At 40.6% G+C, this 22,858-nt stretch overlaps 1 protein-coding gene across 1 annotated transcript in view; it reads right to left on the bottom strand.

The window, feature by feature from the left end:
• The window catches only part of NUP205 (nucleoporin 205), a 71,439-nt gene that overhangs the window by 33,829 nt on the left and 14,752 nt on the right, over positions 1-22,858 (bottom strand). Inside the window, exons 8-22 of the mRNA XM_028525484.2 lie at positions 22,430-22,605; positions 19,525-19,641; positions 19,215-19,352; positions 17,053-17,203; positions 15,623-15,828; positions 11,487-11,669; positions 10,044-10,094; positions 9,217-9,426; positions 6,049-6,148; positions 5,497-5,634; positions 4,458-4,647; positions 3,615-3,735; positions 2,149-2,230; positions 1,699-1,863; positions 1,255-1,379 (exon numbers count right to left, since the gene is read on the bottom strand). Of these exons, the coding sequence (XP_028381285.2) occupies positions 1,255-1,379; positions 1,699-1,863; positions 2,149-2,230; positions 3,615-3,735; positions 4,458-4,647; positions 5,497-5,634; positions 6,049-6,148; positions 9,217-9,426; positions 10,044-10,094; positions 11,487-11,669; positions 15,623-15,828; positions 17,053-17,203; positions 19,215-19,352; positions 19,525-19,641; positions 22,430-22,605 (2,153 nt within the window). The remainder of the gene's footprint in view (positions 1-1,254; positions 1,380-1,698; positions 1,864-2,148; positions 2,231-3,614; positions 3,736-4,457; positions 4,648-5,496; positions 5,635-6,048; positions 6,149-9,216; positions 9,427-10,043; positions 10,095-11,486; positions 11,670-15,622; positions 15,829-17,052; positions 17,204-19,214; positions 19,353-19,524; positions 19,642-22,429; positions 22,606-22,858) is intronic.

The following is a 22,858-nucleotide window of genomic DNA, read 5'->3' as shown; positions in this document are numbered from 1 at the left end:
TGCCGGTGTTGGACCACGTTTTTAGTAGCGAAATCACAGGCTGCTGGTTGGTACAGACATGTTTTGGCCAGTACAGTGTTTTAAAATCAGAGGGTCTGGCAAACCAGGGCCTGCATTCCAACATCATAAAAATTAGCAGGGGCTGAGAGCAGGCCAAGTACTCTCCAGTCTGTCAAATTCTCCTCTCCCTCCCTCTTCCCACCTTTACATCTTAAATCTGCCTTCGGTCTCTTACTTCACCTGCCTAAGCCCCTTAGCTTAGATGATTAAGCTTCCCCATGTGTGTCAAATTCTACAACAGTGTGCAAAATAAATATACATCGAGTTTCTTCCCCCATTAAGGAAGAGTTCACTTTGATTCAAGCAAAGTAACACCTAGCTCAAGTACTTACAGTAAAGGCTGTTTGGACAGCCAGAGGACAGAAGAAAAAATCAGAGGGTCTGGCAAACTGGGACCTGCATTCCGACATCATTAACTTCTACTTAGAGGTATTTTTGTTATTTTTCTGCTTTCTGACAAAAAGAAAAGCAGCAAAATAACAAAAATACCTGTCGGTAGAAATTAATGATGTATTTCTTACCATGAAAATGTGAATCAGGGTGCCATGTAAACTGAGAAACTAGTTGCATCTTACAAAGCCTAGTTCTTAAAATATTTGTAAAATGGATAAAATAAAAAATAAACACAAGTATAAAACACAAGTGAAAAACAAGTAAAACAAAAGTTCTCATTATAGTTTAAACTTTACACTAATTTGACTTCCTACCACCTTACATATCGCTATAGCGCTGCACAATTTACATGGTTCTTAAAAAGAAAGAACATGGTTCTTTCGCTCACATTCTTACATCTTACTAAGTCCAACAACACCCGTTTCACAGAGCGCAGAGCACAGAGAAGCTTCACGGCATGCCCAAGGTGCCTCAGCCAGCAGGGGGCAGAGAAGGGGCAGGAGTCTGCTGACCCAAACCCACCGCCCTCTTCCCCACAAAGAAGCAACTTGAAACACAGCATCCTTGGACAGTTTCTACACCACCTGGTCAAAATCCATCTCGAAAAGCCAATTTCCCTCATTTTTCAAGTGATCAACGTAGAGGATCTACAGATCTCTAGGATCTTGGAGTTTGTGTGTTATGACTTTTACCCATCAATGAAAGACGGGTCCTACTGTTATACTCTCACTTCTGTGCGGTATCCAAGCCTCGAGTTAAGTTTCTTCTATTGAATGCTGCTGCGTGCGGCCTGCTGCATACCTGGTAACACAGCTCAGCGAGTTGAGGAGACTCTCTCACGGCCACTGGGCCTGTCCTCCCTTCGGTCCCCTTCTCCAGGATGTTCAGGATGGCGTGAAGGCATGTCCGAGGGCAACCTAACACTCCTACGTGAGACCAAAGGGAAGTTCAACTTTCTTTTGAAGTGCCTGCATTGAAAATCTGAAAATACCTTTATAGAAGTTAAATTCTTTCAGCATCTGCTCTGCTGTAATCAGCTTTACAAATATTGATAGAAAAAGTTGATAAATACTAATTGTTTCAGGCTCATTCGTCCATCCAGACTGTCAGTCCCAAAGACTGACCATCGCACTACGTTATTTACTTCTTTCAGTGAATTACCCCAGGAGCCCAGCATCCAATAAGTGACTATTCAGCTACAGATGTATGGAAAGAAAGAAATGTGTACGTGTCTCACGGTGATACCTGGGTCTTGCAGATTTGTGGTGCTGACGGGCTTCTTCAGTTCGAAGCCCAGCAGGTAGAGAGCGAGGCTGGGTGGGTTGCGCTCCAGAGAGGTGATGAGAAGATTCAGGATGTGGATTCTTGTTTCATGACGGATTCCAGCTAGCTTCTTTTCAAGTTCTGAGCCTTAATGTGAAAACCACAAACAAAATTAAAAACAATAACAGCATAAGTCAAATTTAAAAATATAAAACTTTTACTCCAAACCTCTATCTTTCCGTTGATTTCAGTTTACCTGGTCAGCTATCACACTGAGTTCAGATTTACTAAGAGGTTTCCCAAAGCCTTACACATTCAGGCTAGCAAATTCTCTAAGTTCTCGTACACCAGTCACCACTAGACAGGTAACAGTTTCCTGAATATTAAGTATTTATGTAAAGTCAAAAATATACATGTTAACCTAAGACTTACCCTCTTCTAGACGTATAAATTCTTCTGTATCTTCACTATCCAAACACTCCACAAATCCAGCCATCAGCTTCTGACTTATACTCTAAAGTCATATAAAGATAAAAAATAAATGATAAAAAGTCTCTAAATATTAGAGAAACTATAGTAAATATGACATATAAACATTTGCCTACAAAGAAAGGCAAATAAATCTACACCAAGTAAAGCATTTAGGTTTCAGTTACATTTCTAATAGAACACTCAGTTCCTTAAATTGCCATGTTAGCTCTCTACAAAAATAAAGAAATAAAATTTTTGTTTATTTCTTTCAAAACTTGCTTCCCTATTTGTCTTTCCCAAAGAATGAAACTAAGTTTGTTTGTTTTTTAAAGTATCATTAAATTGCTGTTTTATGACTCTTCGTTATATACTAAGTGCTATGGAATCTTAACTAAAATATAAAATTCTCATCTTCTATCTAAAATTCTCACCCTTAGAAATGTACTACTTATCACTAGTTTTATATTTCCGGGCTGAGAGATGAGATGCTGCTCAGTCTCCTTATGAAACTTAGCAGGGTGTTAAAATCGGTAATAATTCACACTCAAATGAATGCCAGTGAACTGAAAAGCTTCGTCTTCACCATCCCTTGATCATCACTCAGTGTTCGTGAACTTCACCCAAAAACCCGATTAGCTATCTGTATTTTACTACAAATAGTGGTTCTCAGCCTGGAGGGCACTGCCGCTCCAGAAGGCACTTAGAATGAGCGAGGGCATTCTGAGTTGTCACAGCTGTAAGTTACTACTGACACACAGTGGCAGAGGACCAGGGATGCTAGGAGTCCAGCAGTATGATGGACAGCTGTAACACAAAAAAGACCTGTCCCACCCAAAATGCCCCCATTTCAGAATACCAGCCAACACAGTGATCCGATGTAGAGATACAATGGCAGAAATGTACATGAAGAGAAAAAATAGCAAGCTCCCAATTGCAGCTACTCAGCAAAGACAGATGATAAATTAGATTAACACAGAAATAGCTAAAAACTCTCTATAGTGTCATACCAAATGAAGTGCCACAAACGTGAGTTACTGGAAAGCCACAGAAGTAGACAACTCACAACAGTGAGATACATTCAGCACGGCAGAGGCTCACGGAGAGCAGAGGAGGAGACAACAGATGCAGAAAACCAACGGAAGTTATACTCACTTCAACGCGCTTGGAGTAGCAACTGTCTCACTGGACATTACAGTAACATATAATAGTACAAATAGTATCATCACTACTACAGTATATGTTGTATCACTGTACTATTTGTTATTTTCTTCAAATATAAATCACAACCCCTTACATGACTAGGTTTTCACCCAACATACATATTTACTCTTGAAGAATTTTTCCAAAAATAAGATTCTTCCATAGACATTGTGGCTTCCATACGGACTCAGAATGCACAAAAAATTAGCAACCACAAAATCAGTTACCTGGTCATGTGTGAAATCTCCAACCAATTTTATCTGAATATTGGTGTTGCAAGAGATACAGCAGAGGATCTTGGCACTTTCAAAAGCCAATTCTGGATTAGTATTGCCGTGATACAGGTACCTTTAAAACAGGTAGAAAACATTGAGGAATACCGTGATGAAACTTGACTTCTCACTGTTCTCGATAAAGAACATTGAGAAGCGGGGCTTCTCCTACCCACACTGCACTTTGGGTAAATCAGACAACGCTTTCCTCTTCTAACTATGGGCAGCCTCTTGTGGGTTGAATCGTGTACCCCTGAAATTCCTGTGTCGATGTGTGAACCCACAGGGACCTTGGAAACAAGGTCTGTGGCGAGGCAGTCAACCGAGTTAAGGTGAAGTCACTAGGGAGGGCCCTGCTCCAATGACTGGTGTCCTCAGAGAAAGGGGAAGTTTGGGCACTGCCGCCCAGGGAGAAAGCCACGGAAAGCTGACGGCAGAGGTCAGGGGAGGCGTCTACAGGCCCTGCGACGCCAGACCCTGCCAGCGGCCACCGGAGGCTAGAACGCATCCAGTGAACAGTCTGCTCCGGGTCCTGTCCTGCACACCTCCAGTTTCCCTACTGGAGCCGCAAGACACTAAGATTGTACCATTTTATACCTGGAAATGCTTAGGATGTAAAATAATTAGGAAGAAGAGGAAGAAACTGTAAAGGAATTAAAATCACAGGAGCCAGAGAAAGCAAGAAAATGAGGCCAAAAAAAAAAAGGCGGTGCATTAGGGATCTGACCAGTCTTGGAAATCCAAGCTGGATCACCCAGCTGACTCGTGCCGTCCTCTCCACCTGCACCTGTGACTTACCTGGCGATATTCACCACGTTATCGGCCTTCTTGGTTCTGGGATTGATTCCCTGCAAAAGCTGTTCTAGAGGAGAGACTATCAGAGCCAGCTGACTCTCCCTCAGGAGATCCATGAAGAGGTTTTCCTTCTGCAGGGTAAGATTGAGAAGTGCCAGGCAGTGCTGCACTGCTTTCTCCAGGTGTTTCTTCCCTACAAACCAAAAATTGAAATCACGTGAATCTTAAAAACGCAGTCGAGTCTTAGGAAAACAAGATAAAAGACAAGTTCTAGACTGAAAAAGCCCTCAAGTTCTCAAAGCGTTCACCGCAGCCCCACGAAACTGCTCACCCTTGTAAGTCATGGTCATTTTTGTGACTCAGATGACTTTTATGCAACGGCTTCCAGTCATTTTTCCTGTAATTTTCCCTAATTATTTAGAGCAGTGTTTCTCAGAGGGGGTGGGGGCGGGGGAGAGTATTCTGGCCCCAGAAGACACTGGCAATGTCTAGAAACCCACTTGGCTGTCACAACTGGCCAAGTGCTACAGTGTCTAGTGAGTAAAGGACTGCAATGCACAGGACAGCCTGCACAACAAAAATTATTCAGTCCAAAATATCAACGGTGCCAAGGCTGGAAAACTGTTGGAGTAATACACGATTATTGTGGAAAATTTAGAAAATAAAAAAGCTAAAAATATCAACAAGGATCATTTATAATCCCATCATTCAAATTTAAAATTCGTGGGCTCTGAAGCCAAACTGCTGAGGTTCGAATCACAGCTCTGACACTTCCTGGGGAAAGATGTGAAACCTCTTTGTGCATTAATTTCCTTACTTGTTAACAGGATATGGTAATATCTACCACAGGGCTTCCACACAGATTAAATGCACTAATACATACTTTTCATTGTACGATTCCCTGAAAACCCTACTATAGATGCAGAGAGAGAATCTTACAAGTGAAAAGGAACTTCAGAGATAATCTGATTATTTCACACCCACAGATAAAAGACAAACTATCAAAGCTGTTCCCAAGACACAAAGACACTCGGGCACGCACCAGGGAAAGGGGCATAGGTGTCAAGCTGCTTCACGCCTTCTTCCAGCAGACTCAGAGCAAGCTCCAGCATCGGTGACTCGTTCAGAAGGTGGTACATCAGGCTAAAGCCTGGTGGCTTATAGGCCATGATTTCTTCTCCTACATAGAGCATAACATAGTCCAAAAGACAGTGAATTAGTATTTTTCTTATACCTTTGACTCACAAGAAATGTATGAGACTTATAAATTAAATGGCACCTAGACAGATACAGGCAAAGTTTTAATTTAGAGACAATACACAGACTATATGGTGGTAATCCCCCAAAAGGCTGATCTGCATACAGCGACCAGTCTCCTATGACACAGTCCTTACAGATACTAAAGAATCTGTAAGGCAACCTTCTTTGTCTTCCCGTAAGTAAATTTTACTTTATTTTGTCTCGCTAAGAACAAAAAGATTGAATTCTAGTTTAATTTATAAACAGAAAGTATATTACATATAATATATAATTTATAAATTATAAAGTTCCGTAAGTAGCTGACACCTTGTTTGAAAGTGACCGAATTAATTACCTTGTAGCTCCACAAACTGGTCTACAAAATCTTCAAGTTGAGGCTCGTAATCTCTGAGCAATTTATAAAACACCTCCAAAACAACTTCAGCCACTTCCCACTACAGAAAGACACGAGTATTTCAGTAACAGTAACACAGTCCAAGGGGAGAGCCGGGCGAGGCTCTTCCTCCCCCCACCCCGCTTTTCTCCAGAAACGAGTGAAGTCCATCTGCTTTATTAATTTATTCTAGGCAACACAGCAACACACAAATACCAATTCATTTTGCTTTATGTTGCTAAATGACAATGAACTGGCAAATTCTTCAAGGTAGAACCTTGGAAAAGCCCTACTCTTAAAGCAGTGTTTCTGCAGCAGATATCTGGGCTTCATTAGCAAATCTCAAGCACTTAAGTGTCTAGTCATAGTCCATTTATAATTAAGCATCAGATTTGGACAATTTTCCAAAGTGTTAAATAGTTCCAATTTCCTCTAAGAATCTCAGCTGAACAGGATCGGAGAAATCGCCTCCTCCACCCACCCTTAGTTCCCGGGTGAGTCAGTGATGCTCAAGGCATGAATGGTTTCCCCAGGACCACAGAGCTTGGCAGCAAACCTGTGGGAGGTCAGGCCGTGAACTTGAACTCCAGACCAGTGTTCTACCCTGTGCCTTGAGCCAAAGACATTAAAAAGATATAACCACTGGTAAGCTTGCCCCAAAAGAACCCATTATCATCTCTTTCTTAAAAATGTTTTTAAAAACTATGTAACAAAAAGAAAAAATATTTATGCCAAAAGAAAAACAAGTATCTACAACAGTACAGACAGTAAAATTAAAACTTCATTTTAAAAATTCATGGCATAGCCCTGGCTGGCGTAGCTCAGTGGATTGAGCACAGGCTGCGAACCAAAGTGTCACAGGTTCGATTCCCAGCCAGGGTACATGCCTGGGTTTCAGGCCACAGCCCCCAGCAACCACACATTGATGTTTCTCTCTCTCTATCTCCCTCCCTTCATTCTCTAAAAATAAATAAATAAATAAAATCTTTAAAAAAATTCATGGCATAGAATTTTTAAAAGGCCGAGTCTGGTAACTGTACACAGATTTTTTAAAGTTATTATTTTAAAATCACTATTTTCACTGTACATAATTTTATTAAGGCTGAGTTTGGGAACTGGGACTATAGCGTGATTTTTTTGTTTTTAAAGATTTTATTTATTTTTAGGAAGGGAGGAAGGAAGGGAGGGAGAGAGACATCCATGTGTGAGAAACATTGATTGGTTGCCTCCCTCACGCCCCCAACGAGGGATCTGGCCAGCAACCCAGGCACGTGCCCTGACCAGGGATCAAACCGGTGACCCTTTCAGTTTGCAGGTCAGTGTTCAACCACTGAGCCACACCAGCCAGGGCCAATTTTTTTTAACTATTATGTTTAAATTATTCACTTTTCCCTTTTTCAAAATTTCAAGATCAGTTATTTAAATAAAAAGGCTTATCACCATGTAATAATAGGTTTCAGGACTGACAGATACACACGCTGCCTCTGACACTGCACACTGGCTACTCATCTCAATCCAGAGCAGTGTTCCCGGCTCTAAGTTACGTCTGAGGAAGACACTCAAGAGCAACAGTCACAGAACGGAGGGCAGATTCCTGGGGTAAACGGGTTGGGCGGGAACTGAAACGAACGGCAGGGAAAGCAGCAGCACAGAAACGGGGACAGGCTGGGCGAGAAGCGGGAACGCCGGGGAGAGCGTGGCTGGCTGGCGCTCTGACACGTAGGTCACTAAGGACCCTTTTAAGAAAAGGAAAATCAGATATCCCAAACACATGCAAAAAATGTCAGGACAGTTTATCTCTCATGCAATAACTCCCATGAGTGAGGTATGGCTGCTGTTACTGTTTCACCCAACAAGGAAACACGTTACCCAGGGTAATTCCAGGGCCTAAACGAAATGCGTGCCCCTCTCAGTGTTCACTTTCACTACACGAGAAGCAAAAATTATAAAGCAACTGACACGAAAATGAATGTCAGCTACTTGGGACTAATTTAGAAATAAATATATTCAATGATAAGGCAATGAATAACTAAACTATGCTAGATACAAGTAATGATTATGCAGTCATTAAAAAGACTGTTTCCAAACAATCCTCATTATGTTTAGTGGCCAAAAATGATACAAACTAATGTAACTAATTATCCCAATTTAAGTACATATGCACAGGATAAAGACTAGAAGTAGTCATCTTTCCTTCGGCAACAAGATTATGAATGACATAATTCCTTGTATTTTTATTTTTCTATATTTTTCCAAATTGTTCCAAATGAGCATAAACTTACTCTTATAATCATTAATACAACAAATAAACCTAAAAGGTTCAAAAACAGCAAACTATAAATATAAGGCAGAAATGTCCCTACAAGATACACCCTAGGGTACTCTGTGTGGCAATAAACAGCATTATCAACTAAAGTGAGTTACGTCAGAACCTGGAAGGGTCTCTTACACAGTGGTTATGCCTGAGTCTGAAATCAGAGTCCTAGGTTCAAATCCTGGTCCTAGACTTTAGGCAAGTTCCTTCCCCTTGCTTAACCTCCATCTGTAAAATGGGAATATTAATAGTACCTGCCTCACAGTGATACTGGAATTATGTAAGTATGATAAGTGCAATTGTGAGTGTGTTGCAAGCAGAACAAACGTGCATCAATGTCAGTGCTCCCTCAGCTTTTATCCACGGCAGACATACCGAAATGGATCACGATACGCTTTTCCACTAAGCCAGACAGACCCCACTACCCAGAAGTACCACTAATAGACAGAAATTGGTACAAATTTAAACTTATTTACGTCCCTAACCTAAATTATCCTAACAAAGGACAGTGTGTTTCCAACTGAAAAAGGTGTAATATTCTTGATTCCATTTGGGGCAAAGTTTGTTCATTAAGGATCTGAATGACTATGAATTCATATCAATTAAATTACTGATCACTAAAAGTCAGTGCTTTGGTTTTAATGCCCAAAACTATTTTTTAATGCACATAAAATAATCAGACCATAGACATTTCAGTATTAAGACTGTGAAGTGTACTAATTTGTAAAAGCTAAAATGAATTTGCAGCATCTTATACCTTTAATAGAAAAAGCAACAATAAATGAATAAGAAGAAAGTTTTTCTCTGAACATAACCTTTTCAGCTGGTCTCCGGTAAGCTCTTGTGCGGAATCGGAGGAACACAGAATCTCTAAGGAACTGCAAATAAGGGTCAAAGCCAGGGGGCCGCAGTCCAGCACCCAAATTAGAAGGAAATGAGCTCTCCACCAGGGTACTAATAAGCTGGCAGAAGGCCCGTGTCAATGGGTATTCTTCACACCGGGATTCTATTTCATTTAGCTCAACCTTCCAAAGGAAAATAAAGAAAATTTGATCATATAAAAATATCAGCTATAAGGTTCAAAGCACTTTGCAGATATTAACTCATTAATATTTCTACAGTATCAAACCAAAAGACATGTAACAGGTTATTACCATAATTCATTTAGAGAAAAAAAATCACAAAATATTATATACTAGATCTTAGCCAAAAGGCCAAGCAGCGATACAAAGTATTACATGAATCTAGATCAATGAGAGGAATTTCAAATTTACACATACTGTTCCCAACTCTGAATTAAAAATAGAAATCCCAAATGTTTCTTTAAAAAAGAGAGAGGGGGTACAGGGAGAGAAGGAAAGAAACAGAGTCCCACTTCAGCCTGACCCAAGTAAGGTCCTTAAACGGAGCTCAGACTAAACCTCCAGCCTGGACGGCTGCCACGGGACATCCTTCCCCAGCTCTGAAACCCAGAGTACTTTGGTTCCTTTCATAAAAAGTTTCAGCACTGACCAGCAAGCCCTTCAAATGAAAATACATTAAATTTGAAAATTACAGGAACTTAATAGAGTAAGAATAATTCTTGGTCCTTCCATCTTGTGAGTATATCAATACAGCAGTCAAACTAAAAGGAAAACTTTACCTCTATACCGATAGCATGCCTCTGGCTTGGAACCCTTACGGTCTGCAGTATCTTAAAAAAATAAAAATGAGATGTTAGGAGCACTCCTCACTCATCAACGAAAAGTACTGACTTTGCGATGTAACAGTCACAGTCTTCCCCACCACACCCACAAATCTTACAACGGCAATCCGAACGGACGACTGAGGGGTCTCGGAGGACTCTCATTAGCAACCGTGTCAGGGCTGGTGGGACTGCCAATTACCCTGGCTTCAGAAAACCGGTCATTGCTAAGTGCACACAAGATGTGTTTTCAGCAGATTTCCTCTCATATGTTCTAGGGCTGAATCTTAAAAGGATTTATGGGTTGAAATCTCACCAGTGTTCTAAACACTGGTGTGTTTTATAACCAGCCCCACTGTTGGTACCAGGAACCAAGAAGTACATTTGTTAAGAACAGGTTTCTTATGTGGGCGGAAGTTCTGAGTTAAGATGTTCTGTTCCGACCTTGCTAGGACCATACAGTCAATTTACTGTTGTGTAACCTAACTGTCTTTGCAAGCTGAGAATATACTATTAGATGGGATTGCTTAAAAAAAAAAAAACAGTCTTACTCTGAGGACAGAACTGTCTAAACCCAATCACACTGCATCTCAGGTCTAAAGAGGCACCAAGCACTTAGGACGCTGGTACATCCCGAGACACTCATGAGTGAAAAAATGAAGCATCAGTACTAAACCAAAGTGACCGGGCCTCTCAGCACATAACAGCTCCCTCAGTTCTTGTTTGCATGAAGTATCATTGACACCCTCAGGACACATATGCTAGGATGTAATTAGAATATTTTGCTGCTTCAAAACAGTTGCTTCTAGGAATAATGTGTTAGAATCACGGGCTCCCTTACGTTGTATTATTGCTAAGACAAACGGTCCCCCAACCATTTCCCTATAAATACCTCTACATAGTATATTCTTATTTTCCTTTTCCTCTTACCACATATAGAAAAACTGTGCCTTGGAAGGAAAAGTCCAATAGGCCTCACCTCTAAAGAAAGAAAAGGTGGCAGACACTCTTCCGGCACAGGACAGGATGTGCACAGAAGGAAGCAGCGGAAAAGAAAAATGGGCACTCCCCACACTCAATGAGTGCAGGCGGCTCCCGAAGGCTTACACAGATCACCCTGGCCTCGAAGACCGAGCTGAGGAGTTCTGTCCCTTCACCGATGTCTTCCACTGAAAAACTAAGTCTTCCGGGAAGAACCCGTCTCCGCTAACCCAGTGACACTGTCACTGCTCCCAGAGGCAAACCCAAACCTACTAGTTTCTAATGCTCAGGACCAAAAGGGTAACTTGTAATTGGGAAGCTCACAGTATATAAGTTTTAAATCGGGTGCTCTTTCTTGTATATTATCAAGACTCACTTTCCAAACTGTAGTAAGGTAAATAAAGGCGCCTGTAACACTACCTGAGTGTATTCCAACGACTGCCAGAGGAGAGCAGCGATTTCGGGCGATTTGCCAAAGGCAGCCAGGGTCCGCAGCAGCTCGGCCTTCAGCACCGGGGGAATGCTGCACTGCAGGAGCCCCAGGGTCACCACCACGGGGGTCCACTGCGGGTGCTCGCAGAGGGCCAGGCGGGCGTTTTCACTCTGGGCATCGAGCACAAAGAGAACAAGAGACTCTCCATTTTTAAAAGCTAAGAGAAACGGCCAGCAATCATCTAAATTTCTAGCACTTACACCGAGTGTTCATAGGCTTAATACATGCTACAATAAAGAAAGCATGCGCGGCTTATGCTTGAAGTCTACCATTGAAACAAATCAGACCACTAGCTCGGTCAATGTAAAGAACTGAGGAGAAATACCCTTTGTAAAACTAGTTTCACAGCCCTAAGTGTGGAAATGATTCGTGCAGAAATAAATGGTCTGCCAGGGTCACATAGATCTTACGTAGGCACTTCATATCTTTTCTGGGACAATGTACTGTATTGGCCGAAAAGTTCATTTATAATTTTTTTCCCATAAGATGGCTATAGTAGTGCTTAGTTGTCTTTTAACTTCACTTGAAACAATTTTCTTAGATTGTATTGTGACAGCTGTCACATCAGTGTGCATTCAAAAAAATCAAAATCAGTGAATTTTTGTGCAGCCAGTTAATTTTAATATTGAAGATGGAAAAAGATAGGCAACATTTTCAGCATATTATTCTTTATTATTTCAAGAAAGGTAAAAAACGCAACTGAAATGCAAAGATGCGGGCAGTGTGTACGCTGTGACTGAGCGAGCGTGTCAGAAGCGGTTTGTGAAGTGTCTTGGTCCTGTTGACATTGTGGCTGAACAGTTCTTTGCCGTGGGGCTGTCTTATTCATTGGAGGATGTTTAGCAGCACCCGGGCCTCTATCTACTAGAAGCAATAGCAGGAGATAGCCGACATACTCAAATATCCAAATCAGTAAAGTTATCGGTAAAAAATGAAAAATGTGTCTTTCAGAGAAAAAATGTTAACAGATTTTTTTGGCCACCCCAATACCATAGTCTACTGTAATGTAACACATAAATGAATATGTACTTGTCCTTTACAGAGAAAAAAATGGAGGGATATATGGCAGCAAATATTCCATTTTAATTCAATAAGAAATTATTACTAATTTTGTTTTGATGTTTAATAATGTTAAGCATTATTGGAAAAAAGGGCGGAAAGGACAGAATAGAAGACACTATTCCCATCCTTCAGTCAGAATGTCAGATGGAGCAACTTCTCTTTGCTCTGTTGGACAACAGAGGCAAGTAGCAGGGACCTCTGAGTGGAAAAATTATGTAATGAAAATAAGGTGTTGTACAAAGACTAATTTGGTAGTGGCAGGTAAGATGGTTTGGTGTAAGTAGAGAAGAGTAATTCAGTAAATCACTTTTCAATTATAAACATTCTTTATGTACACATACACACATCCACACCGACACAGGGAAACCTTCTAGAAGGATGAGCACCCAACAACTGATTCTTACTTGCCCTCATAAATATTTTCTTCCAGGTTTATGTTGTCATTTTCTTATGAGTTTATGGCAATAAACAGGACTACTAGAGACTTCCGGCCAAGATGGAAGCGTAGATAGACACAATGTGCCTCCTCACACAACCAAAAGAAGGACAATGACAATTTAAAAACAAAAAACAACCAGAACTGGCAGAAAATTGAACTGTATGGAAGTCCGACAACCAAGGAATGAAAGAAGACACATTCATCCAGACCGGTAGGAGGGGCAGAGATGGGCAGCTGGGTGGAGAGGACTCACGGCAAAGCGGAGGCTGGTGGGCCCATGGTGGACCCAGCGAGGCGGCAACTGTGGAGGGGCGTGCAGCATGAGGCGGCTCGTGGACCGGGTGGTCCCACATTTGCACGCAGATAAACCAGGCAAAACAAAGCGGGAGCTGGAGGGACCGCACAACTCAGGGCTCCAGCGCAGGGAAATAAAGACTCAAAACACCAATTGAAAACACCTGTGGGGGTTGAGGTGCCGGGAGAAATCCCCAGCCTCACAGGAGAGTTCATTGGAGACACCCACAGGGGCCTTGAACATACACAAGCCCACCCACCCAGGAATCAGCACCAGAAGGGCACAGTTTGCTTGGGGGAAGCAGGGGAAGGGACCAAAATCCGGCAGAGAGTGGAGCAAGCCCCACAGTTCCCTCTCAGACCCCGCCCCAACACAGCATCACGTCACAACCCAGTGACTGGGTTGCCCCGCCCTGGTGAACACCTAGGGCTCTGCCCCTCATACCTAACAGGCGCGACAAGACAAAAAAAAAAAAAAAAAAAAAAAGGCCTGAATGGAAGAACAGATAAAAGCTTCAGAAAAAATACTACTAAGTGACAAAGAAATAGCCAACCTATCAAAAGCAGTGTTCAAACCACTGGTAATCAGGATGCTCACAGAATTGGTTGAATTTGGTCGCAAATTAGATGAAAAAATGAAGGCTACGATAAGTGAAATCAAGGAAAATGTACAAGGAACCAATAGTGATGAGAAGGAAACTGGGTCTCAAATCAATGGAGTGGACCAGAAGGAAGAAAGAAACATCCAATCAGAAAACAATGAAGAAACAAGAATTCAAAAAAATAAGAGGCTTAGGAATCTCCAAGACATCTTTAAACATTCCAACATCCTAATTATAGGGGTACCAGAAGGAGAAGAGGAAGAGCAACAAGTGGAAAAGTTATCTGAACAAATAACAAGTGGAAAAGTTATCTGAACAAATAATAAAGGAGAACTTCCCCATTCTGGCAAAGGAAATAGACTTCCAGGAAGTCCAGGAAGCTCAGAGAGTCCCAAAGAAGTTGGACCGAAGGAGGAACACACCAAGGCACATCATCATTACATTAGCCAAGATTAAAATGAAGGAGAAAATCCTAGAAGCAGCAAGAGATAAGGAGACAGTAACCTACAAAGGAGTTCCCATAAGACTGTCAGTTGATTTCTCAAAAGAGACCTTTCAGGCAAGAAGGGGCTGGAAAGAAGTATTTGAAGTCATGAAAGGCAAGGACCTCCATCCAAGATTGCTCTATCCAGCAAAGCTTTCATTTAGAATGGAAGGGCAGATAAAGTGCTTCTCAGATAAGGTCAAGTTAAAGGAGTTCATCATCACCAAGCAATTATTATATGAAATGTTAAAGAGATCTTTCTAAGAAAAAGAAGATAAAAAAACATGTACAGTAAAATGATAGCAAATTCACAATTATTAACAACCACACCTAAAACAAAAACAAAAGCAAACTACGCATACTATTAGAACAGGAACAGAACCACAGAAATGGAGAACACATGGAGGGTTAGCAACAGAGATTGGGAGGGAGACAGTGGGGGAAAGGTACAGAGAGTAAGTAGCATAGATGGTAGGTAGAATATAGACAGGGGGAGGGTAAGAAGAGTATGGGAAATGCAGAAGCCAAAGAACTTGTATGTATGACCCATGGACATGAACTAAAGGGGGCAAATGTGGGTGGGAGGGGGTGTGCAGGGTGGAGGAGAGTGAAGGGGGGAAAATGGGACAACTGTAATAGCATAATCAATAAAATATATTTTTAAAAAGAAAAAAAAAAACCAGGACTACTAGAACCGCACCATCCAGAGGTGAAGAAACAAAGACCTTAAGAACAGAATCCTACAGGAAGCTTCCCATACAGACGGCAGGGTAGGTAAACACCGTGCTCACCTCCTCTGATGCCCATATCAAAATTACATCCAAATACACCTGAAACCTATCGAATTTTATTAACCAATGTCACTCCAATAATGTCAATAAAAAGGAAAAAAAACAATGAAAAAAATTACAACTAAATTATAGAACAAGCATCCTTGACAATGACCAAAAAACTAGCTAAACAGAACTCTTATAACTAAGGATATAAAGAAGCCACATCAAGACTGGGTTATGCAATGAAATAAAAAAAACAAAGCCAAACAAAACAACAAAACGTAATTCTACACATGTGCCAAATTCATCCCTAACAAACAATGATACACAAAAATCTGGGGGCTCCATCCAGTGCCACTGTGCTGGAAAACAAAGTTACACTCTTACGTGCTGTGGATGGGTCACCTACCCAAGTAATGATGGTGGACGTGAGCTGCAGAAAAGCGATCAATCCGTCCTGCTCCTTCTGGGTGATGCCACGCAAAGGAAGGTGACGGTACTGGACGCTGTCTGCACTCGGGAGGTCCTTCCGGAGGTGCTCGTGGTAAAGCATTAAGGAGTGAAAAAAATGCTCCCAGGAAACAGGACTGCCCCCTGCTCCCTGAATATTTTCAACTGTAAGGAAAGAGAGCACAAAATTTTCTTTCAAAAATGTCTAAGCATTTGCTTGGAAACGGAGGAAGAATACAAATGTAAAACAGTAAGTTTTGCTTTGCCCTGGCCAGGTAGCTCAGTCGGTTAGAGCGTTGCCCCAATACGCCAAGGTTGCAGGTTCGATCTCCGATCAGGGCACATACATGAAGCAACCAATGCTTCTCTCTCTCCCCCTAAAATCAATAAAGAAAATTTAAAAATCAAAGGAAAAAAAACAACTACAACCTTTGTCTTTGTCTGAGATAAGTAATGTGCTGAAAAGGGGCCAGAATCCACGTGTGAGCTAGAAGTCTGGATTAGTTTTCCTCAGGACTAAGAAGGGGTGGCGCCCAGGTAAACGCCAAGGTGAGCCACCTGGAGGTCAATTCTCCACTTCACAACCAGAGCCCCTCCGTGTTGTCGTGTAACTGTACGGGGCCACTTCTCCCACCAAAGAATTCCCAAGTGTGGGGCTTAAGTTCCCACAGAGAGAGCTAACTAACTACACTCTCGATTTGTAAACAATGCTACTGGCTCCACACCAAGCAGCACGAGCAGAAGCACAGCACATGGGACCAGCTGGCCTTGACAGAGCAGTCAGACGCCGTCTCCGCAGCCAGGCCGGTCTCCGTTCCAATTGCAGCTCCCCAGTTACTTGTGACTCTGGGTAAATGACTTCTCTCAACCTCAGTTCCCTCAATGTGAGAATGAAAGAAATAACATCTACCTAGGAAAGCAGATGTTTAATAAATATTTCCTTCTCTTCCCTTTTGCTGTGTTTTTAGTTTAACCAGACTCGAGTCTGAAAGTTAAATGAGGACTTTGGGAGAGGGATGAAAGAAAAACCATTAAGTACAGACATTCAGAAAACAAGCACTTATGAAAATAAAGACACCGAAATTATGCCACGGGGTGTGTATATGGCTCTGAGCACCAGGTGCGCTCTTAAAAAAATTTAAGTATTAATTTTGATTTCATAAACTAAACTGTATTTTATAAAGCAAATGATAAAATTCCCTCATCTGTGAGACCATAACCAAGGCATCGCTGCGCATACAGCCACCCTGTACTTCTCTCCCTGTCACTGTAAACATAACTTACACATCTGCAGAACTACCACAAGTAACCAACAGTCTTCCAAAGACAAAGGGATACCGAACCCCAGGACGTCGCAACGAACCTACACGACACCCGGGCTTTGCTCACCGTGACCGCTGCCGTTGACCTTGAGCAGGCTGAAGCAGTAGTGGGCGCACTGGGGCCCGCTGGCCAGCCCCCGGAGCATCTTCAGGTAGGGAATATAGATGGTTGGAGGCAACAGGTCACCCATTTGCCTAACAAACTTTGACAAAACAACCTGAAAGAGGTGGAAAGCATTGGTTTACATAAAGCGTATCTTAAATCTAAGGCATCGTGGACTAGCTAATAAACACTACATACTAACTAAAACTAATGAAGTACTCTGATTTAACCCCCCAAAAGCCAAAATAATCTGGTATTCTACTTGGGGAAATTTGCTTTTTCAACCTTGTTATTAACAATTTAATGCAATTACAGAATATTTTTGTGAATATAAGGTACATTTTTTTCCCAAACATCTCAACGTCAGAGAACATAAGACTAGTCACATTTAAATATGCAAAACAATTGAAAAAATTTACCAATGTAAAAGTAACCTATAAATTCAAAGATAAACCTAGAAATCAGAGTTCCTAAATTCCAGTCAAATTCAATATAAAGACCTTGTAACCTAAAAGAATTTTCGGTAGTGACCTGAACATATTTTGTCTGTGTTCCTGCCAATACCATGTTCCTACACTCCTGTTCTGTAAGTCCACCTGTTAGTGTTTCCTTCTTTCTTGTTTACTCCTTAAATCTATTATCGACAGCTAAAAGTATTATTCAGACACATTAGTTGGAACTCTAAGCTGAAATTACACAAGTCTCTGGAAATTATTATTAAATCTGTTAGGTGTAATAACGATTTTGTAATTACGAAGAAAAATACTCTTATTTTTAAGAAACAAATATGGGCCCTGGCTGGCATAGCTCAGTGGATTGAGCGTGGGCTGCGAACCAAAGTGTTGCAGGTTCGATTCCCAGTCAGGGTACATGCCTGGGTTGCAGGCCATGACCCCCAGCAACCACATATTGATGTTTCTCTCTCTCTCTCTTTCTTCCTCCCTTCCCTCTCTAAACATAAAGAAATAAAATCTTTAAAAAAAAAAGATAGATATTAACTTCACCAACAAGAAGGCACCACTATCTCATGCTGCCTATAATTTACTATAAAATACTCTGACAAGATAAAAGTAGTAAAAATAACTGCAGTAGATGAAGCAAACATGGCAAGATATTAATAGCTATAAACTGAGATGTTGGATGTCATTAGAATTAATTTCTCTTCCATGGTTGAATATTTTCATAATACAAAGTTCTTTTTTAAACCTTTAAAAATGTTAATAAATCCACCCTGGCCAGGTGGCTCAGTAGATTGGAGCATCATCTCACACACCAAAAGGCTGTGGGTTCAATCCTGGTCAGAGCACACACCTAGGTGGCAGGTTCAATCCCTGCTTGGGGGATGTATGGGAGGGCACCCATCAATGTTTCTCTCTTATATTGATGTTTCTTTCTCTCCACCCCGCCCGCACCCCTTCCTCGCCCTCTCAAATCAATAAGCATATCTTTGGGTGAGGAAAAAAAACTGAATAAATCATTTTCTAAAACATTTTTTAAATGGGGCCAATAATAAAACAATAAATATAACAAATACAGTAAAATAAATGGCATCTGATGATAGGCTCCAGCACAAATGGAAATTAAATACATGGAAACTTCTAGAACAGGAAATCCCAAAGACAGATATGGCAAGCCATCTTATTTGCTACTTCATACTTCAGTTAATACAGGACAGAAAATGAGCTTTTTCCGCATTATCTACTGACTCATAGGCATTCTGTCATCATTATAACTTCCCAGCTTTCTCATTCAGTACTTGAGCCTCTCCTATGTTCTCCAGCCTGTTAAGAATGAGGCGCACTGGTGGTTGTCGTGTCTGTGGAAGACAGGCTTGTACTAGTGAAACTCCAACAAGTTACACATGAAGAGACCAGACACCCTTCTGTCTCTCACAATCTGACACATACCTAGTATGTTATAAAGCCTGGCTACATGAACTCCAAAATAATCAGAACTCAACTGTGAGAGTTTCAAATCTCTTTAAATAAAAGGAAAAAGTGTAAGCTTCTAAAAGTTACACTACTGGCCATTTGTGTTAATAGCAATAAATCAGGAAAAAACATTGCCCACGTTTCCAAACTCCCAATTACCACCTCAGAGTGGAAAAGTTAACAGTGAGAGCACACCTGGCGCTGAGGAGGTCGCTGGTGAGCCACGCCGAGGTAGGAGCCCAGGAGAGTGGTCGTCTGCAGAGGCTCCGAGGGACACCAGTATTCTAGGGCGAGCTCCAGGTTGAAAGGGTTCTTCTTATACAGCTCCCCAATCTGCAGAGAGTGAGCAGAGACTGTGGGAAGATGCATGCAACTCAAAAATTACTTTTAAATGAAAATTTACATTCTTAATGAATTCACCTAAGATAGTGGAGCTAAAACTTCCAAAGTTAGGAAAAAATCACGTAAGAAGGAAGACGACAGTCCACCCAATATAATGGCTTACCAAGAGCATTAGGTGTTCCAGATCCCTCCTAAGCGAAATGGGGGGTTCATTACCCATCTGCATACTCATGTGAATCATTCGAGCATCTTCATCGGCCCGGTTCCTCAACTGCTTCACCTAATAAATATATTACATGTGGTTTGAGATGTAAATTTATTATGAGTGAATAACACTGAAGTCAGGAAATCAGGCAACAATGTAAAAGTGATTACATAAAAGACAAACTGTTTAAATACCAATTTTACTTTAATGACATGAAGAACTATGCTAGCAATTTTATTATATTACTATCCAAAATTTATAGTATCTTCTTTAAAGATTTTATTTATTTATTTTTAGTGAGAGGGGACAGGAGGGAGAGAAACTTTGGTGTGAAAGAGAAACATCGATTGGTTGTCTCTTGTATGTGCCATAATTTGTAATATCAATATCTTCAAATTTCAAAGCACTTCCCCACAGTAGAGAAGTTGAGTTGTACTATAGTGTTTCCCAATGGGGACATCACTGGTGTTTTGGGCAGCACATTTCTTTACTGGGTTGGACTACCCTGAACACTGCAGGACGGTTTAGCATCCCTGGGCTACCTACTAACCACCACCAACACAGGTTTTGTAACAAGCAAAACCGGCCCCGCTCTTCCCAGACACGCTCTGAAGGGCATTCCAGCCCTGGCCGAGACTCATTACCTGATAACATTTGTATGAACTAAATGCCAACTGAAACAAGAAACTACTTCTCCCTTACAAAAAACTATCGCTAGATAAATCCAAAATTATAGTTGGAGATTTCAACACTCCTCTCTCAATATTCAGTAAGACAAATACGCAGAAAATCAGCATGAATATGAAAGACTTGAACAATACTATCAACCCACTGATCGAAGAAGTCTTAAAGAAAATTAGAAAATATATTAAATTGAACAAAAAAGAATACACAACATATCAAAGTTTGTGACCTAAGCCCTGGCCGGCTAGCTCAGTTGGTCAGAGTGTCATTCAGATTTGCCAAGGTTGTGGGTTTGATCCCTGGTCAGGGTACATACAAGAATCAACCAATGAATGCATGAATAAATGGAACAACAAGTCAATTTTCTCTCTCTCTAATTTCTCCTCTGTCTAAAATCAATTAAAATTTTAAAAAATTTTTTGACACAGCTAACACTATAATTAGAGGTAAATATATAACATTAAATGCTTCCATTAGAAATAAAGGCTTCAAATCAATAATCTAAGCTCCCACCTTAAGAAACTGAAACGAGAAGGGCCAATTAAACGGGAAGCACAAGGAAGATTGTAGTAAAGAGTAGAAATAAAAAATACTTAAACAAAGTATAAGAAAATCAACGAAGCCAAAGCTGGTTCATTGGGAAAAAATCAATAAAATGTATAAACCTCTAGCTAAGTTAATTTAAAAAGAGAGAAGACACAAATTACCAATATTAAGAGTGAAAGAGAAAACATCACTACAGATCCCACAGGCATGAAAAATGTAATACAGGAATATTAGAGAAAACTTTATACCAACCAATTTGAATGAAATGGACAAAGTCACAAACCACCAAAGCTCATTCAAGAATAATCCTGTAGGTATTTTTAAAAATTTTAGTAGCCTGGATTTGTGTGAATAAATTGTGTACCCCATCCAAGCCATTTATGATTTTATATATTCAGATTACTCTCATCCTTCATTTCCAGATACCATTATCATTCCATAACCAAAGTCCCGTCAGTACTACTAATTAGGAAAAACATTAAGCCCTAACCTTTCTAAGACTTCATTTCTGCACATGTAAAACGAGAGGGCTTCTTCCTATTCCAACATTCTGTGGGGTTAATGTATCACGTCCTTCACGGTTGTGAGGGGTCCAGTTGTCTGCCGTGTTCCTTGACTATGCTAGTCCTGAGTGAGCTACCTTTAGCTTAAGTAAGTCCATAGTAACTTACTGTCTATACCTCGCATTGACTTACTATTACTACCTATGCTTTTCTGTGTGTACATCTAACCTCTCCAGCTAGGTTATAAATTCTTTGCTGGCAGGGAAATGAGTCTCCTACTTGTCTTCTTCACAACTCCTATCACAGTACCTGGAAACACGAGAAACTCGATACACAATTCATTAAATAATGCACTAGCACTTCATTCCCTGATTGTTTATTGTCATATCGGTGTTTTTTTCCATTTGCTTTACGTTTTTCAAGGGGTATGGTATCAGAACCATACAAGGGCATTACACATGTAGGTCATTGAAGAGTGCTTTTTAAAATATGCACACAAAAAGTGATTTTATAGGACTTCACTCCCTCTTTTATTTCCTGCTACCATTTTGATGGCTTTCTTGGAACAAAACGGCACAGACAGCATCTGTTATGAAGGAACTGTCTGATATGGCTCTAAGAATCCATTTTTTGGATCAAACCCTTTATTCAAAAGTAGCCTTTGCATTAATTTCTATAATCTATATGTTACCAGTATCAACGCAGAAGCCCATTTATATACTATAATTAAGAATCTAAACAATTACCTGTGCAATGACAGTTTCCACTATGGCTTCCAAAATTATGTATAGAAATATACACAAAGCAACTCAGCATCAATCCCTAGGGTAGCATGGCATTAATAATTTCGTACCCATTCAACATTTTCACTGAACTATTACTCTCTCATTATAAACCACTCTCAATGTGAAATATTTCTTTTAGCTTACTCTCGGTTTACAGGTTTTATTATTTCATTTTCATGGATCACAAACTAACTCACAAGCTGTAACAACCTCTGTCAAATTTTAGTCTATACTAAAAGATTTTATTAGTTTCTAAAACAATATTAGTTTCACTGATAAATTTTAAATTAATTTATAAAATTCTTCTACTACTTTTTTTTACTCATCGTAAATTATTTCACCAACCTTCATTGGCATAAGTGCAAGGAAATCTGTGATGAGGTTGTGGATTCTACGAATATAGAACTCCTCCTGATAGAAGTTTTCCGACACCACGACGGATTCGGTGAGGAAGAGGAAGACGTTGTCAGCGATCGCGAGCTCGGCCATGGCTTCATCTGCTTCCGTGAATTCAGCGAGAGCTAGAAATGTATTCAGAGAAACAGCACATGGAAGAAAACTTATCAAACTAGATGACAAGCAAAGTCTTTAAAAAATAAACTAGATTACAATATCCCGTAATATTCTGGTGTTTCCAAACTGCTCAACCTCCTAGCATGTGCTATGCACCAAATGAAACTGGATTTAACTCTAATTGACTCACAAACCCCACAGAAGTAGTGAAAAAGCACATTAGAAAGCCACATGCTCTTCACAGTAACATCATGAATGATG

This window comes from Phyllostomus discolor, chromosome 10, assembly GCF_004126475.2.
Source record: "Phyllostomus discolor isolate MPI-MPIP mPhyDis1 chromosome 10, mPhyDis1.pri.v3, whole genome shotgun sequence".
NCBI classification, from domain to species: domain Eukaryota; kingdom Metazoa; phylum Chordata; class Mammalia; order Chiroptera; family Phyllostomidae; genus Phyllostomus; species Phyllostomus discolor.
The sequence above is the reverse complement of the archived record's forward strand: the minus strand, read 5'-3'. Positions and strand labels throughout refer to the sequence as shown.